The 17,042-nt window shown below is 36.6% G+C and overlaps 1 protein-coding gene across 4 annotated transcripts in view; it reads left to right on the forward strand.

The window, feature by feature from the left end:
- The first annotated feature begins 3,384 nt into the window (after window positions 1–3,384).
- The window catches only part of CEP170 (centrosomal protein 170), an 84,331-nt gene continuing 70,673 nt past the window's right edge, over window positions 3,385–17,042 (forward strand). For 3 of the 4 annotated variants that reach the window (XM_009276106.2, XM_009276116.2, XM_009276124.2), the window contains exons 1-5: window positions 3,385–3,523; window positions 8,529–8,618; window positions 15,403–15,481; window positions 16,114–16,172; window positions 16,278–16,440. In XM_009276106.2, coding sequence (XP_009274381.1) covers window positions 3,419–3,523; window positions 8,529–8,618; window positions 15,403–15,481; window positions 16,114–16,172; window positions 16,278–16,440 — 496 coding nt within the window. In that variant the 5' untranslated portion in view covers window positions 3,385–3,418. Of the gene's footprint in view, window positions 3,524–8,528; window positions 8,619–15,402; window positions 15,482–16,113; window positions 16,173–16,277; window positions 16,441–17,042 lie in introns of those variants that run through there. The other variant, XM_009276072.1, reaches the window with a different exon arrangement.

Genomic DNA, 17,042 nt, shown 5'->3' on the forward strand with positions numbered 1-17,042 from the left:
GCAGCCAGTTTCCCTGTTGCTGCATCATCTGTTTCAAATGACTTATTACCCCTGTGTTCATTCTTACACACTGGTTACAGCCTTTTGAAATTCATAGTCCTTCATCATAAAATGCTGTTTCTTCTGCAGACAAGGAAACGTTTTGCAGTTGCAATAGATGTCTCTGCAACTGACTTCCAGGTATCTAGAATGAAGTATTGCTTTGAATGATCAAGTCTTAATGATGAAGTGTTTACTAGTTTGTTTAAAGATTACAACACAATACTGCCGTATTAGGAATGGCTAATAAAACAAAATGTTTCAATAAAGCATTTAAGATTCATTTTTCTATGGAAAAAATCATAGTATTTTTTGTAAATACTTCATCTAAAAAGTGTAGTCTGTACTGGAGTAAGACAGGTCCATCTGGGCCAGTATCCCGTTCCCCATAAACAAAGGCTAGGTAAGGAAGAGAGGTTATTAACTAGGACGATACCAAGTGAAACTTCACTAGAGCACACTCTTAGCCTCTCAAAATGCACAGCGCATGCAGTTCCTGAGCTATAAGTGGGGTCATTGCATGTAATAGGCATGATAATTTTTTCTTCCATGAATGCTTATTGCTTTTTGAACCCAGTGTAACCTTTTAGTATCCATAACATCTCATTGCAAGAATTATCATGACCTAAATTTACACTGTGCAAAGAGCCACTTCTGATGATGATTTTGCACCTGTCATATAGTAATTTAATTGGGTATCTCCTAGACAGTGAACAATCTTTCATCCCTGTTGTTCAGAATACTACAGCCAGAGTTCTTAATACAGCAGTCTATTAAAAATATTGTTAGCTTTCATGAAGTTTTCGAGGAGCAATGTAATTGTCCATATACTGTCTATATAACTAATAAGTATGCAGTTTCATATCAAAATTTTAATGCACTTTTTTGTTCTGATATTAAGTAACTGTTGCCACTGTATCCTGTTTTCAGCCAGTTTTGCTATGCAGAATTTCAGCATAGCTTTGATCAAAGGCATTCATTTATTCTAAAGAAGACTTTAAAATAAAATATGTATCTAGGTTGATGATTCGTCGCAGTCGAGACAGCACTGTTTGAAAAGAACAACATTATTAACTTTGATAGAAATGATGATGGGCTTTTAACTACAAATGTGCTGCCAAGCTGTGTGGCAATGATTGCTCTGTATAATACATTTTATAAAATTATTTCAGATAGCTTAATTTAATGTGTTTGTTGTCAGGCTTTATCATTTGTGGGAGGTTTGGGGTTTTTTTCCTAGCTCAGTAATTGTTGACCTACTTGTCTGTTTTATAAATAAAAATATTTTTTCTCCTTTATTGACAGTCTACCTATATAAACTAAAACATAGTATTTGACTAAGAACTTTTTCAAATAGTCTATATCCTCTTGGAGGTTTTCATATGAATTTCCAATTAGAGCAGGAAGGCCAAATGGTGTAAATGTTATGATAAAGCAGATGGGAGATTTAAAAGGCAGTAAAATATAAATGGAATGAGGAGCTTTGATATTGAACAGCATGCTTGTTGTCAAACATCCATTTAATTTACTCGTTAAAAGCTGGAACCTAGGCTAGCCATTTTTGATACTTAAAAGGAATAGAAAAATGTCATTTGATTGACCTAGTTTATCTTCTAGTTTTAAACTAGGTTAAATTAAAAATACAAATATTTTAATTATGAAAACACTTATTTGGTAACTAGATGTCTTTAAATTTGATTTCAGCAAGTTATTATTGTAGATTTAATTTGTAGTCTTCATATTTTCTATGAATAAGGAATAATAGAGATGCTGTATCACTTCTTCCATTGAGTTGGAGAACATAAGTTTAATTTGAAGAATGTGTTGTGATACAGCTGTGGAAAGATAATCCTATTGTAGGTATCACTGTATAAGAGAACACTTTGTTGCAATACATATTTCCTTTTTTATTAAGTAAATCTTTAGCACATTGAATCTTTCTAATTTCTTCCATTTGAATTGCTTTTTTTTTTTTTAACTGAGTTGACAGTTCTGCTGGTTCATTTTATCACCTGCCATGGTATGCTTTCGACTTACTGTTTTGTAAATGTCTGTTTTGTCATTTTCAGATGCAGTTTTGGCCTAACTCAGTCCTCTTCATAAGTATTCATAATTTGTGGTGTCTCTCCTTGATTGTAGTTTGCCTAATGGGGCAGTGCTGGCATTGTCGTCTTACTCAGTGCTTACATGTTAGTCTTGGTTTTGAGAACCTCGCTGCATTCTTGTTATTATGCTCAAGTCTGCTACAGGCTTATGTCTACTTAGAGTATGTTTGCTACCCTTGCATAATTTCACTAAATGACATATAAATAAAAGAGAAGAGAAATGCCAGCAATTTGGTACTGTGAGGAATGCAGACTGGTTGCTTTTTATTTTCTTTAGCTTCTCTTTTAGTGAATACAGGGTGGTAACGAATGAATGAAATTATTGCTTTGGCTTGCTTTTTCTTAAAGAGAGATTTGGAATACTTCTTAAAGGCTTTTCCAAGTATCAACCATTGACTTACTCTGGAGAGTGCTTTTAATCATATTTTTGTCCAGTGTCAAGTAGGCCATATTCTGTGAAGAAGTTTTCCATAAAAGATTTTATCCAGTTTTCAAGTTTTGTTTTCTTTTGTATTTTATGACATTTTAAATAGCTGTGGGGTTTTTTCTGTGTAAGTATGTAGTATATCATGTTGTTTATTGGAAAATTAAGGTAAAGTTTTGTAGGAACATTGCTTTCAGTTTTATTACTTATAAATAACTTCTAAATTGTTCATTTTGCTCTGCTTTGTTTACAATTCTAAATGTACACTGTTAAATTTCCAGGATGTAAATTTTATTGAGAAACTCTAGCATTAAATAAGAAGCAAAACTTCCTTTAATTTAAGCTTTCACTTGGTGCTGTACAGAGGACCTGAGCTTAAAACCAAATGAGGTAGTTCTTTTTTGCAGGAAAATGTAATGACACACATGCAAGTTACTTGCTGTATTTTGTGAACATTTGCCGCATTGTTTATTGGCTGTGATAGCAAAGCATGAATGTAGCAATTATCTTGATAATAAGCGGTCAAATGTTAAAAGCTTTCTGACAACTTGACATATGACTTTGGCATTAACTAGCTGCTTGCTCATTTTGAAGAAGCTTACCTCCGATTAAATTTGCCTAGTTGCATGAAGCCTCAGACTATGTAAATCTGGAGCCTGTCACTTCCTGTGATTGCTGGATTCAGTACATGCTATTGAGAATGCTGTATTTTCAGGGGATTTTTGTATTCTGCTCATGGTGTTTGCTAAGCAGGAACTGTAGCTAAAAATAACTAAAATGAATTTCTCTGTCTCTCTTTCTCGCTGCAGGATGACGTAGCATTGCCAAGGATTTATCATCTAAGCAGAAAATGAGCTTAACATCCTGGTTTTTGGTGAGCAGTGGAGGCACCCGCCATAGGCTGCCGCGAGAAATGATTTTTGTTGGAAGAGATGACTGTGAGCTGATGTTACAGGTAATTGCATCAGCCTTCCATGTGCAACTGCTCAAGTCATGAACTTAATGCACCAGTTTTATATTCCTTTTGAAAATTAAATTCCCCAGACGTTGGAGAGCAGTTGTTTTGATTAATCTTTTGTGTTCATATAAACAGTTAGTTTAAATATATTGCCATCAATCATACAGTTACTGTCGAAGTGCAGAGGATCACATTTTCTTCATATAAATCACATACAAATGCAAGAATAGGTGAAATAATTTTTGCAATATGACCAGTAAAGTAAGTAGACTATGTACTCCATAAAATGTGATAATGCTAAGTGCACTGGATGCTTTTGAAAAGAGCTTTTCTTTTTTCTGCAACTTGTAATCTAATTTAGTCACATGATTTGATGTAACTCTATCCCCATGTCCTGATCTGGTTGTACAAAGGCAAATGAAATTAGTAGCGAAGAGTATTTCTCTGTCTCTAAGGAAGCTGAAGACTCAATCTCAGTAATGGTTTCAGTGCAACTGTAAAAACACAAGTCTTGGACAAAATAGTTTGATACTTCAGTAGCTTCCTCAACTTTCAGGATCACTATGTGGAACTCTTAGAGGTGTGTAACCGTATTGTTATGTAGTCTTACTGCATGCGCTTTGCCCTATGAAAGCTGTAGTCCTCTGAACTGCTTCTTCCTGGTATATATATTTTTGAATGGTTAATGGTAATATTTTGGGAGTTTCTTCTTGAATTCTTGTCTTTGGTTACTGTAGAACTCTTAAGAGGATTGAACTTCAAAACTAATATTCTTAATCCTTCGTACCATTCAATAAAATATTTTCTTTTGGGTTTTTTGTTCCCAAGAGTTGTGTATGCAGCCATTAATGGCCACACTAGAATCTCACTTGCAAATGAAGTGCCTAGAAACCTATTTGTATGTGTATTACTCAGAATGTAGTATGTCTAGTAAACTGCATTTTAAACTCAGAAGGCATCCAAAGGTTTTATTGGTGATGGAAATACTTTGTCCTGTTAGAAAGTAGTTGAAAATACTCTTAATTTCTCGTTAAAGACAGGCAGTATGATGTCTTGGTGATTTATGAGGGAAGAATTAAAAAAACCCACCCAAATAAAACAACAAACAAACACAAAAAAAACCTCGACACCCAAAATCAAAAGAAAAGCAACCAAAAAACCCCACCCCGTTGGTTCCTGCTCAGAAGATTGTAATTAAAAAATGCTTTTATTTTACCACTAGCTTGTTGTAATGGGTTGTTGTCTCTGAATAAGGGAGACTTTTCTTCCTTCTCTCTCCCCTATGCCATCTCCTGTCCATGGTTGATCAGTCCTTAGAGTGAAGCTGAATACTCAAGCATTTATTATTTTGTGTTCAGTCATTATCACCTTCAAAACTAGCTGCCTCTTTGATTAATATTGTGACTAGACTCCAGTCATTCAGAAATATTATTTGTTGTGTATTGACTTCAGAGGCAGTAAAAAGAATCAAGGGGCCTGGTCACTTTCAGGAATATTCTCTTTAGCCTGCTGTTATGTTAGGTCTACATGCCAGCATGACTGTAACAACACATACTGCTGAAGGGAGAGGAACCCACTAAAAGAGAAGCTAATAATGTGTTCTTGTTCTGTATGTATAGCTCTTTGTGTAGGACCTTCCTTTCCACTCTTGACAACTTGGCTGTTCTCTTACTGCGAAACATGTGGACAATGCATGATAAAGAAAGCAGAATTTAATGCTTTTATTCATAATCTCTTGACAGAAAACATGTTATAAAAGCCTTTTAATAAGCATTTCAACTCTGTTGCATGCTTGATAGAGTTAGACCTCAGATCTGTACCTAACCACTGTTCTTCTAACAGAGGGTTTGTTCATGTCTGGGAATACAGATTTGCTTTAACTGGGTTATTTTGTAAATATGCTCAAACATAGTGTCAGTCTGTGTATTTAGCTAGCTGCTCCAATGCATCATCCTGCTTGTGGATAAATACCACGTTTTCCCCTTCTTTCCCTGTTATGTTTAGAAAACTTTTTGAATCTTGATGGGGGAATCATCTCCAAGGTGAAAAATTCTACATTATTCATAATATCAAAATTAATTCCAAAGAGGAATGCTCTTATTTTCTGTATTCTGAACATTTTCTTAGTAGTCTGGATTGGTTTGAAGAGTTTTTGTCTAAAATAATGCTAGTTACAAATTTATTTGAACTGACGATGGAGCTTTCCTCTTTATATTCATACAGCTCTTAGCACAGTTATTCTGTGATTTTTATTATTTCTGCAGTCACATATAAATCTTTGTACTGGGTCTGGCTGGGATGGAGTTAATTTTCTTTATAGAAGCCCTTACCGTACTCTGTTTTGGATTTGTGACCAAAACACTGTTGATAACACACCAGTATTTTCGCTGTTGCTGAACAGTGTGTGCACAGTTTCAAAACATTCTCTTTCTCACTCTGCTCCTCCTACACGCATGTGACTATGTTGGGGGGTGCACAAGAAGTTGAGAGGGAACACAACCATGACAGCTGACCTAAACTGACCAAAGGGATATTCCGTGCCATATTATGTCATGCTCAGCAATAAAAAATGAGGGAGGGGGCTTTGGGGAGGGTAACCACTGCTCAAAGACTGGCTGGGCATTGGTCTGCTTGTGGGAGGTGGTGAATGATTGCCTTTGCGTCACTTGATTTGTTTTATTTCTTCTTTCTTCTTCCTCTTTCCTTTGCTGCTTAACTATCTTTACCTCGACCCATGAATTTTCTTACTTTTGCTCTTCCTGTTCTCCCTATCCTACTGGGGCAGGGGGGGAATGAGTGAGCGGCTGCGTGGTTAGCTGCCGGCCAAGGCACCACAGTCTTATAAAAAGGAATTTTGATAGTACTTAAATTTGAATGGAAGACTGCCATAACAAATCAGAAGGAAAAATGGCATTTGAAAGATTTGCGCAATCTTTGCACCTGTAAAGACTGTCTGCAACGAATAAAAATGTGTCCAGTTATGTGCAAGTAATCTGAGCCTGAGGAGAACCTTAATGTCCTGCAGAATTTCAGGTGTTTCTCTAAAAGTCACAGACTTGAGTAATCATTCTTACCATTTTGGAAGATGTGACAAAATACTATGAAGCTTTAAGGATCTTTTGGGTCATTTCCATTTTAACTTATTTTTGATAGGAAGTAGCACATAAAGATAATAAAATAATTGATTCCTAATACAATTTGTATTTGAATAACATAATGGAAAGAAGTTCAGAAATTTTTCCCATAACCTAGGTAAAGATAGGGTAATTCTTGTGCTTGCATTGCTGCATCACTTGAGTGTGGAAAAGTGTAATCTCTGCTTGACATTGTAGGCTCAGCAGAACACCCACATCAGTGAATTTGATTTTACTGAGATAGCTTGTTTTCACTTGAAGAAGGGTTACTAAGTTAGTAGAAAATGAATTATACTGGTATATCTTCATCTACCATTAAGAACACTTAACTGATGTAGTGTAGTAGTGCAGCTTTTACTGGCATGGACCTTCTTGTTCATTTGTCTGTCTCTTCCTTAATTCTGCCCTCCCTTTTATATCCTGATCCCCTTCTATACACCTCAAGACTACAGAGCAAATTGGCTCAAGTGAAAAGTCTAAAAATAACATAGTAAGTATAGGCAGAAGAGGAATGATTTCACTTCTTTGAGGAGAAAGCGAAGCAGTCAGAAGATGGCATGGAAAGGAAGAATAAGGAAGTAAATTCTAAAGAAGGAAGGAAAATAATATTAGCAAGTCTTGAGAAATCAAGAAGGAACGAGATGATAAATGTGGGATTCTCAGAAGAGAAAGCATTTCCTTAGGAGTCATGATTGCATGGTCTGATGCCTTGAACTGGCTAATGCACTGGTAACCTGGGACTCCTAGCACTGACAGGCTTCAGGTGCTGGTACAGAAATAAGCACAGAAGTCTCAGGCAGAAATTTACCATTCTCAGTGCTATATAGTCCTGAACAATGAGTTGAGTAGCAAGGATAGAAGATGCAAACCTGAAACTGGAAAGAATGCTGTTGGAAGAAATTTGCTGCTATACTGTCATGTCAGGATTGTCAGGACACTGCACTAGCAGAACTGCCAGCAGACTGAGATCAAGTGTGCACAGCTGGGGAAGATGAGCTGTGGGCTCCATCCAGTCAGAAACTCTTCTAGATGTCAAGGTGCTGACCACATGCATGCGTGAAGGAAGTATACATCCAGCCCCACCTCTTCCTCGCTTGAAGTCAGCACCTCAGGCTGTAAACACTTGGCCATGGGCAAACTAAGTCCCTCCTGAAAGAGGGACTTAGCTGTTAGGCAGGTGGTGTTCTTGGAGGAAATCGTAACACGGATTGTTCCTGATCTATGGGTTGACATTTGGATGCGAAATAAAGAATTTATTAAATAAATAAATGCTGAAGTGGGAATAATAATTCAGGAACCGCTCAGACATTTAGTGAAGAGGCTACAGGTAATTTGTTTAGGAAATTGAGATCAAGGAGAAACAATTTCAATGCATGTATACTATGGTAAGTATCCCAGGCAACATAATGGAAGATTTACTGATGCATGACAGGAAACGGTGTGTTTCAGCGAGAACAGCAATACCACAGAATCATATTCATGTTTTGAAAGATGCATGTAGTTAAGGAGAGAGAGAGAAATAAAGGTGAAGTTGATGATGTTAGATTAAACATCAGTGATACTGTGGTGACCTGAAAAAAAAAAAATCTTTGGATAAGATACGGCTGGATCTGACTTATAATCACATTTGGGGAAACATTAAGAAAATAATTCTTCTAAACTTATTTTAGGATTCTGCTATGGGCACCCGGGGCCAGAGCTGGGATTGAGTTTTTTCATATGTGGGACTAATGTTTTTATATAATTTGAATAAATGTGCTATGTAGAAAGAAAATAATCATGCTACTTGAAGAAATAGCCATTAATGCTATCTTGATCTGGTTTTGAAATACCTTATTTTATATAATTTTTTTTTTTCTATAATTTAGTCACGAAGTGTGGACAAGCAACATGCTGTACTTAACTACGATGCCTCTACGGATGAACACTTGGTGAAGGATTTGGGTAGCTTGAATGGGGTAAGTTAGCATCAGAAATGGATATATCCCCATAGTATTTTGTATGTTTGTTTTGGGGTTTTTTTGAGCAAAGAGAGTATGACTTAATAAGTGTACATTAATATATTTTTAATGCAAGATTGGAAATGGGGGAACATTCAAAAGGAAAATACAGTTTTTGTGGGGGTTTTCCACTGCATGTTATTTAAAGGGCTGCAGTAAATTCCATCAAGAAGAGGGCCTTGGCAGTAGGAAAAAACTCAATAAAAAGGAATATATTATTATTCTGTATTTCAGAATGTAGAAAAAAAAATAGTATCTTGATTATATTGGGGGAAAAAAGGTATTTAAATCTCTAAAATGTCTGATTAAGAAATTGATTTTTTATTTCATCTGCTATTCCTTTTTCTCCTTTTTTCATACAGAAAAGAATGTTAAACTGTACTTCATATGTAAAAAAAAAATCAAGTATGCAATAACTATGTTGTATGTAAACCTATTTAATTCTATATTTGCATTTAGTTTTTCAGTATCGTTTTTGTCAAAATGTCTATGAATAATGTGTGTCAAGTTATTACAAACTAGTGTAGGAAAAATGCAAAGTTATGGGCAAAATAAAGTTTCGTATGACATTTTACATTTTAAGGCTTTTCTAGGAATTGCGTGTAGAATATTCTAGGTAAGCTTCGCCTTTTATAAATGTTTTGAATTTTATAATAGGTTATTAAAAACTTAGTAACTTTGTCATATTTTTGTAGCCCTTTAGATACTTCTTCATGAGCTTTTTATACACACTAGTTATGGTTGTTATTTTTTGTTACTTTAAATGTTTGGCTGTGTCATGAATGTGTACAGAACAAAATCATAAGTTCATCTATGATTGCTTATTTGAACTAATATTTAGAAAACTACTGGTAGTGAATAGCTTTGTCAAATAAAAAAAAAGATGGAGAAGAAATCTCAGGTTACTGCCTGTTAGCAATGATTTAGGTTTTGGTGTTTGATCTTGAAGTGCATTTCAAAATAAAAACCCTGTTAGTCTGTCTTCATTAGCTTTTCTGTATTTTAAAGTAACTAACTCAGCTTTCCAAAGAGTCAGAGTCTCAACTCCACATGAAACCAGTGTAACCTGAAGGGTTATATCCTTTGAACAGTTGTAGACGTATAAGAACTTTGCCACTTAAATATTTAATATACCTCTGTGTTTTGAAAGTCAGTGCACTGTTTCAAGGCAGTGATCAAAAATGAATTCAGCACATAGTAACTTGTGCTGAGACATTTGATTTTATTCCCTAGTTGTATGTTACTCCTGTAGTCAAAAGGCATACCTTCAGATTTTCATTGCCTTGTCACAAAACTTGAATTTAATAAAAATATATGTTAAAAGGCCTTCGTTCGACTCCTTTCTTTGCTTCTGATAAAGAGCTTTCAATTATTTGCTTTGCTTGATCTGATTCATTCTCAGATTTGAGTTGTCAGTTGCTCTGTAGCTGTTTACCCAGAGACATCAAAGGAACTCTCTTCCCACAGTTTTGGGACAGGGAATATTAAGTCTTAGGAGTTCAGTCCTTGCTCTTTGTCTTCTCAGCGGTTCCCATACTATCTCTTTCCAACTGTGCTTTTCTTACATACCTCTACCTACCTGGTTTCAGGTCAAAAGAGGAAACACATAATTTTGTAACACTGTACTTAACTGTGTGGCAGAACAATATATGCAATGCCTCCGTACCATGCGGTGAACTAACTAGGCAATAATTCTTTTAGTCTAGCTACTCTTTGCACTGAGTACACCACCTCCCTAACAGCCAAGTCCCTCTTTTAGTGCTTCATCAGCTTCTACCCATTCTTATTTTGCTTGCTTCATCAAGAGCAAACATTTATTTTGGGTCTCCCCAGATAGTCCCATTTCTTTGGAGAACAGATGTATACTTTTCTTAGTATACAGGACTGCTCCATTCCTGGTGTAATGCACTTTAACCACTTGAGATAATTCAGAGTTTAAGGGGAGATGGCTACTACCAATTTTCTTTTGAGTTTTATGAGTCCCAAGTACTTTCACTAGATGAACTGTAATTGCACATGATGCCCTAATGCCTGAATATTCTTGTCTGTATGGTTGATTGACACTCAATTCAGTGAAAAGGTTACAGCAATCTTCATCCTGGACTTCATACATCTAGATTTGAAAATAAAGCAAAAGTAAATTTTAATCAGTTTTACATGATGTAAAGTTTTATTTCAAATAATCCATCATGACTCCTCCTGGTCATTCCTGCTTATCTTTTATTTCATACAAAAAAGATTAAGGAATTTCTCTTTTCTGAAGAAAATGTATACAATTACTAAGATATAATCTATTATTTCACCAGTATCAACAGAATTGAACTGTATTTTCTCCTTTGACTTGTGACCTCAAAAACATACCAGAAAAAATATCAAACATCCATGGCCCTGTTGGATAACATTCTTGGGGATATTTACAGGATAGTGAAGTCCTTTCACACTTATGTTTTAGGACTGGATCGTGAAATGCTCAACAAACTTTCTGAAGGCTTAAAGAGAGTTGACTCTCACTATTTGGAGAATAAAGCTTTGGAAATCGTGTGAATATATAGAAGTGCGAATAGAGTGATTTAAAGGGGGAAAAGGATTCCTTATTTACATAGTAACTAGCTTTTTCAAGCTAGCTTTGTCTTGCATCCCAAAGCCTGTGGTGGGATTTTAAAACTCCAGTGGCAAAGCAACTGAGGCTTGGTTCTTGTATGCCATCAGTTCAGTCATGAGGATGTCTGTAGACTGCACACACTGCTTTCAGAGTTCTCTGGGTTGAGTATACTGTATGCACATGAATTTCAGAACTCTGACCTGGGAGGAAAAATGCATACGTACATATATGCATACATGTCTGCAAGGTGGCCTAAATTTTGGTGATTCACTAAAATTCAAGCTGCCTTGAGGATATTCTTCACATGGGTTTTTGCTCTGGACTCACACAATGTTAAAGTGGAATAAATACGCATTAAACACCACTCAAAGTTTCATGCTTGCAAACCAGTAAATAGTTGTACCTTTAATTCTTATTTCTCATGGAAGATATTTTCTATGAAGTAGGTAAGCAATTTTTTAAATAATGAAATAAACATTATTTTCGTTTAGAAAAAGAAAAGAAAACAGAAGATCCCTTTACTCTTGGGGAAGGACATTGTTTCTGTCTTTCCAGTCTTCATCTAATACTAGATTTAGATGAGCAACACAAGTGTTCAAAGATTCAGATTCTTGGCTTACTTAATTATTCAAGTTTATTTTTTTGTCTATGCGTGCCCTTAACTTCAAAGTGCTTATAAAATGGCAGATTTCAGCTGCTGCATTCCTTAGAAACATATACATGTTGTTGTACAATCTTAAGTTTGAAGGAGGATGATCCTGTGGGGTTGCGATATTCTGCGTCCCTAAAACTGGCACAAACCAATAGTAAATGTGTTTCAGAAAGGCACCCTGGATATTTAATCTATCTGTAGTATTAACATGTAGTTGTTATGAAAATTAAAAATGAGCAAGAAGCTGTACATTTTTTAAGGTATGGGAAAATACACAACTGATAAATAATTCATAAAATAATGCAACAGTCTCATACCAGCTCATCCATAAATGTTTTATTTGCCTTGAATTTGCCCCAAATTAAGGCTTCATTCTGGATTTTAAAAGAAGATGAAGGAAGTAACACCAAGGAACAAGAGACTTTTCATATATAGCTGATTATTCATATTTCTTACAAGGAAGATGCTACATTCTTATAGAATCATAGAATCATAGAATCATTGAGGTTGGAAAAGACCTCTAAGGTCATCGAGTCCAACCGTCAACCCAACACCACCATGCCCACTAAACCATGTCCCTAAGCGCCTCATCTACACATCTTTTAAATACGTCCAGGGATGGGGACTCCACCACTTCCTTGGGCAGCCTGTTCCAATGTTTCACCACTCTTTCAGTAAAGAAATTTTTCCTTATATCCAATCTAAACCTCCCCTGCCGCAACTTGAGGCCATTTCCTCTCGTCCTATCACTTGTTACTTCAGAGAAAAGACCAACACCCACCTCGCTACAACCTCCTTTCAGGTAGTTGTAGAGAGCGATGAGGTCTCCCCTCAGCCTCCTTTTCTCCAGGCTAAACAGTCCCAGTTCCCTCAGCCGCTCCTCATAAGACTTGTTCTCCAGACCCCTCACCAGCCTCGTTGCCCTTCTCTGGACACGCTCCAGCACCTCAACGTCCTTCTTGTAGTGAGGGGCCCAAAACTGAACACAGTATTCAAGGTGCGGCCTCACCAGTGCCGAGTACAGGGGCACGATCACTTCCCTACTCCTGCTGGCCACACTATTTCTGATACAGGCCAGGATGCCATTGGCCTTCTTGGCCGCCTGGGCACACTGCCGGCTCATGTTCAGCCGGCTGTCAACCAGCACCCCCAGGTCCTTCTCTGCTGGGCAGCTTTCCAGCCACTCTTCCCCAAGCCTGTAGCGCTGCATGGGGTTGTTGTGGCCAAAGTGCAGGACCCGGCACTTGTCCTTGTTGAACCTCATCCAGTTGGCCTGGGCCCATCGATCCAGCCTGTCCAGGTCCCTCTGCAGAGCCTTCCTACCCTCGAGCAGATCAACACTCCCACCCAGCTTGGTGTCATCTGCAAACTTACTGAGGGTGCACTCAATCCCCTCATCCAGAGCGTCCAGATATTACATTCTTTTCAGGTAAAAGGAGAGGGAAGATTTCAAGAAAGCCAGGGGAGAATGTAGGGGAGAGGAACTTAAGAGTGTAAATTGTAGCTTCTTAATGCAGATTTGAATTGAGCCTTGAGGAATAGTTTAAGGCAAGATGCTGGGCAGAAGGTTTTTGTCAGCTCACACTGTAGAAAGACTCTTCAAGGATGTGTAACCCTGAAAGGGTCTTAAATATTATGCAGAGTTACATTTACTGTTTTCTTTTTTCTTTGTAGCCTGATCTCTAGTTTTTGTATTCTAGAGCTTAATATTCTCTTCTGCTAGACAAAATGTGTCTTCACCCTTTTATATTTCTCTGTCACTGAGTGAATTCAGAAGATCCTGACACAATATAGAGTTTTCTCTGAAGGTAACATTTAGTTTAAGAAACAATTCACTTTCACAGTTATAGATTCAGCCTAATTTGGAGAATTCTAAGAGCAGTGGTATGACTCAGGATGAGCAGAAGGGTCAGTTTGAGAGCTGTCGTTGGGAGGTGGCAGGTTCTGGGAGAAGTCTCTAATTGAAGGTTTAAGCATCCCCTCCAAAGGCAAAAGGGCAAGTTGTGAGAAGAACACTCTCAGTTCCTGGCACTCACTCCTAGCTTAGCGTGTTAGCATCCTTGGTTTCTGGTACCTGAAGTCACCACATGCAACTTCAAGTCTTGCTGATGTTAGTAACGTGGGCAGTTTGCTTGATGCTGACAGCCTACCTTCCTAGGACTGTAAATCAGTCTTTAAAGATGCAGATCAGTTCCAATGAAGGAATAAACTTTTTTTCCCCCCTGGTTCTTACGAGGGTTTATGTCTGTTTTACAATTTTATGTAGGTGACTTTCTAGAATTTTCTTTAGGGCTTGAATACTATAACTTCAAGCCCTATTTATGTTCATTTAGTTTTTTTTCCCACAGAGATGAAATTGTTTTCCAACTCTTCCAAATTACATCTCTGAGATCCATTTTGACTTGAACGTGTATTATTCTTCCTCCTTGCTGCCTCTGTAATTAGTCACTGTATATATCTCAGGCTCTCTTGAAATTTACCCCAGCATGTTTTTGCAAATTCCTTGTTATTTTTCTCTGTTAGGTTTAACCCAGACCTTGAAATCGGAATGATTGGTAATCTGTACTGCCTCCTAACAGCCAACTGATATGGCTGGTGAAATTGGGCAAACTTTCAGGTACATAAATCCTTCTCCAAATCACTGAAAGCTTGTCTGATTTCTCCAACTATGTTTCCAATCGCGATTTCGAGGAGGAGAGGATTACTTGTTGTACAGTAACTGAATTTTCAAAAGGTACTGTCAAGCCTATGGAATTTGCTCTGCTTTGCTGCAAGGTGGTATAATAATGTTATTTCTGCTTACAAATGTTGTTATACCTACTCTTGAAAGAGTCGCAATATATTGAATTCTTTATCACTGCTATTTGGAGTTACTTGGCTGCACTGACTTGGTCCATTTTTCCTTTAAGTCCTTTGACAATGTTTAGAAATGATAAGCTACCTCAGAACTCTCATATCCAATGTTAAATGCTGTACAAATGTGATGATAAATCAATTCTGACAGCTAATTGGGATTGAAAAAGCAAACTACAAGAAAAATAATGAGCGGAGGTGCTAATTTGAGGGAACATTAATCAACAATTCAGTAAATACTGCTAACAAGATTAAACCTGTAAGAAACTTTTCAAGGCCAGTGTGATGTCAGGAGCCTGGTTAGTGACTGGTGTTTAACGTTTCTTTTGAAATATTTTGTGAAGCAGGTGGCAATTTGTGCTTATAGTTTAATTCCCTGGTGAATCACCAGTAGAAAATTTGTGGTGCTGAAAACTTTCTTATAAAATTAGTTAAGTGATTTGTCATTTTATTATTCTGGAATTTAACAGTTTTGTGAAGCGTGGCAATTTGAGCTTATAGTTTAATTCCCTGGTGAATCACCAGTAGAAAATTTGTGGTGCTGAAAACTTTCTTATAAAATTAGTTAAGTGATTTGTCATTTTATTATTCTGGAATTTAACAGTATCTCTTTCTGTCCTCATTTATTTCTGTAGACGTTTGTGAATGATGTGAGGATTCCAGAACAGACATATATCACTCTGAAGTTAGAAGATAAATTGAGATTTGGATATGATATCCTTGTCATAAAAATGCACAATGCCCTGACACACTTTTCTTGCTAAAAGTATGGTTGTATTAAATGAAGGGTTCTCATACTATTTGAGAAGCAACTTTGAAATATTTCTCTCGTTACTACAAAAATGCCTATATTAAAGAAAATGGTGGGTTTTAGAATACTGTACCTTGGTCAGAACTATTGATAAAGTACGTCTTGTCGTTTCTCACCACAAGAAACCTCAATTTCCAATTACTATTTAAAACCTAATATGTAACTTCTGTGTTCCTAAGAAGCATTACTTTTCTTGGAGGCAAGTACACAAATATTTGTATCATATGAGATTGTATACAAGTAGAGAAGATTACAAGTAATTACTCAGCAAACTACTGAATGGGAAAAAAAAAAGAGAGCTTGTATTATTACAATGTTAAGGTATCTATTCAATGTTCTATTTATAAATAGTACATAATTGTATTGTGCATTTGCTTTGGTGAGTATGATTATACATGCTGGTCCGAACAGTGACATACTTCTAGAACGAGTGTCACCATTCCAATGGCAGAATAGGCTGCAGAACTGTTGCTTTTCTGTAAAATCCTCTTGTGAATTGAGAAATCTTTCCAGTATTTTCCTTAGCATTTCCTACATACTAATCTTTTTACTGTCGTCAGGGGAGAGATGAGGGTCCCTGAAGAAGCCCTTAAGGTAACAATGTGCAGTTCCTACATGTTCTTCTGTCATTGTGCAGTTATTGGTAACATAGGGTTTTTTTCACTCTTTGAGGGTGTTTTTTTCTCTAATGTCATGTAGCATGAAAAATTCACAAGCCAACTCCAATTATCCCAAAAATCTTCAGAGGCAGAAGGGTTGAAGCAAACCAGCTCCAAAATCTCAGAGTCCAAGGTAACAGACTCCACAGCTGAAGTGCACCACAAAACTACAGAAGCACTGAAATCTGAAGAGAAATCAATGGGTAAGGTGTATTTTTGCTGCAGAAGCACACAAACTTGGAAAGGATATTTATTTGCTTTGCTAGGATGCTTGTGAAATTATGTAGATAGTAAAAACTCCATATATGTGAAATTTTAAACATACTTCAAGTGTAATTAATAACTTTCAGAATTGAATTGCTGCCTTTTTTACTGTAGTATCCGCATGTTAAAAAAACTGGTAAAGGGACATCTAATCAGCATTTATCAGATTTTTCCATTTCTCTTTCCCAAAATCACAAACTTTCACCATTTGTGGCAGGAAAGTGTGCTATTTTTTGCAGTTTGACTGAAAATATTTGTTCAGGAACAGTTGGTACTTTTTATCACCACCGTTGTCAAGTGTGCTCCTCTTTATTTTTTTTTCTTTTTAAACGGGTGGGGGTTTTGTTTGTTTCATAGATACTAGCATTCATTGTTAGATGCATCAGGATAGAACCTAAGTGTTCTGTTGTAGTTTAAAAATTTGTAGAAACTGTAGCTTCGGTCTTGTTTCTACATCATCTTTCATATTTATAGAATCATAGAATCATAGAATAGTTTGGGTTGGAAGGGACCTCTAAAGGTCATCTAGTTCAACCCGCCC

Source organism: Aptenodytes forsteri, unplaced genomic scaffold (genome assembly GCF_000699145.1).
Source record: "Aptenodytes forsteri isolate BGI_AS27 unplaced genomic scaffold, ASM69914v1 Scaffold10, whole genome shotgun sequence".
Taxonomy (NCBI): domain Eukaryota; kingdom Metazoa; phylum Chordata; class Aves; order Sphenisciformes; family Spheniscidae; genus Aptenodytes; species Aptenodytes forsteri.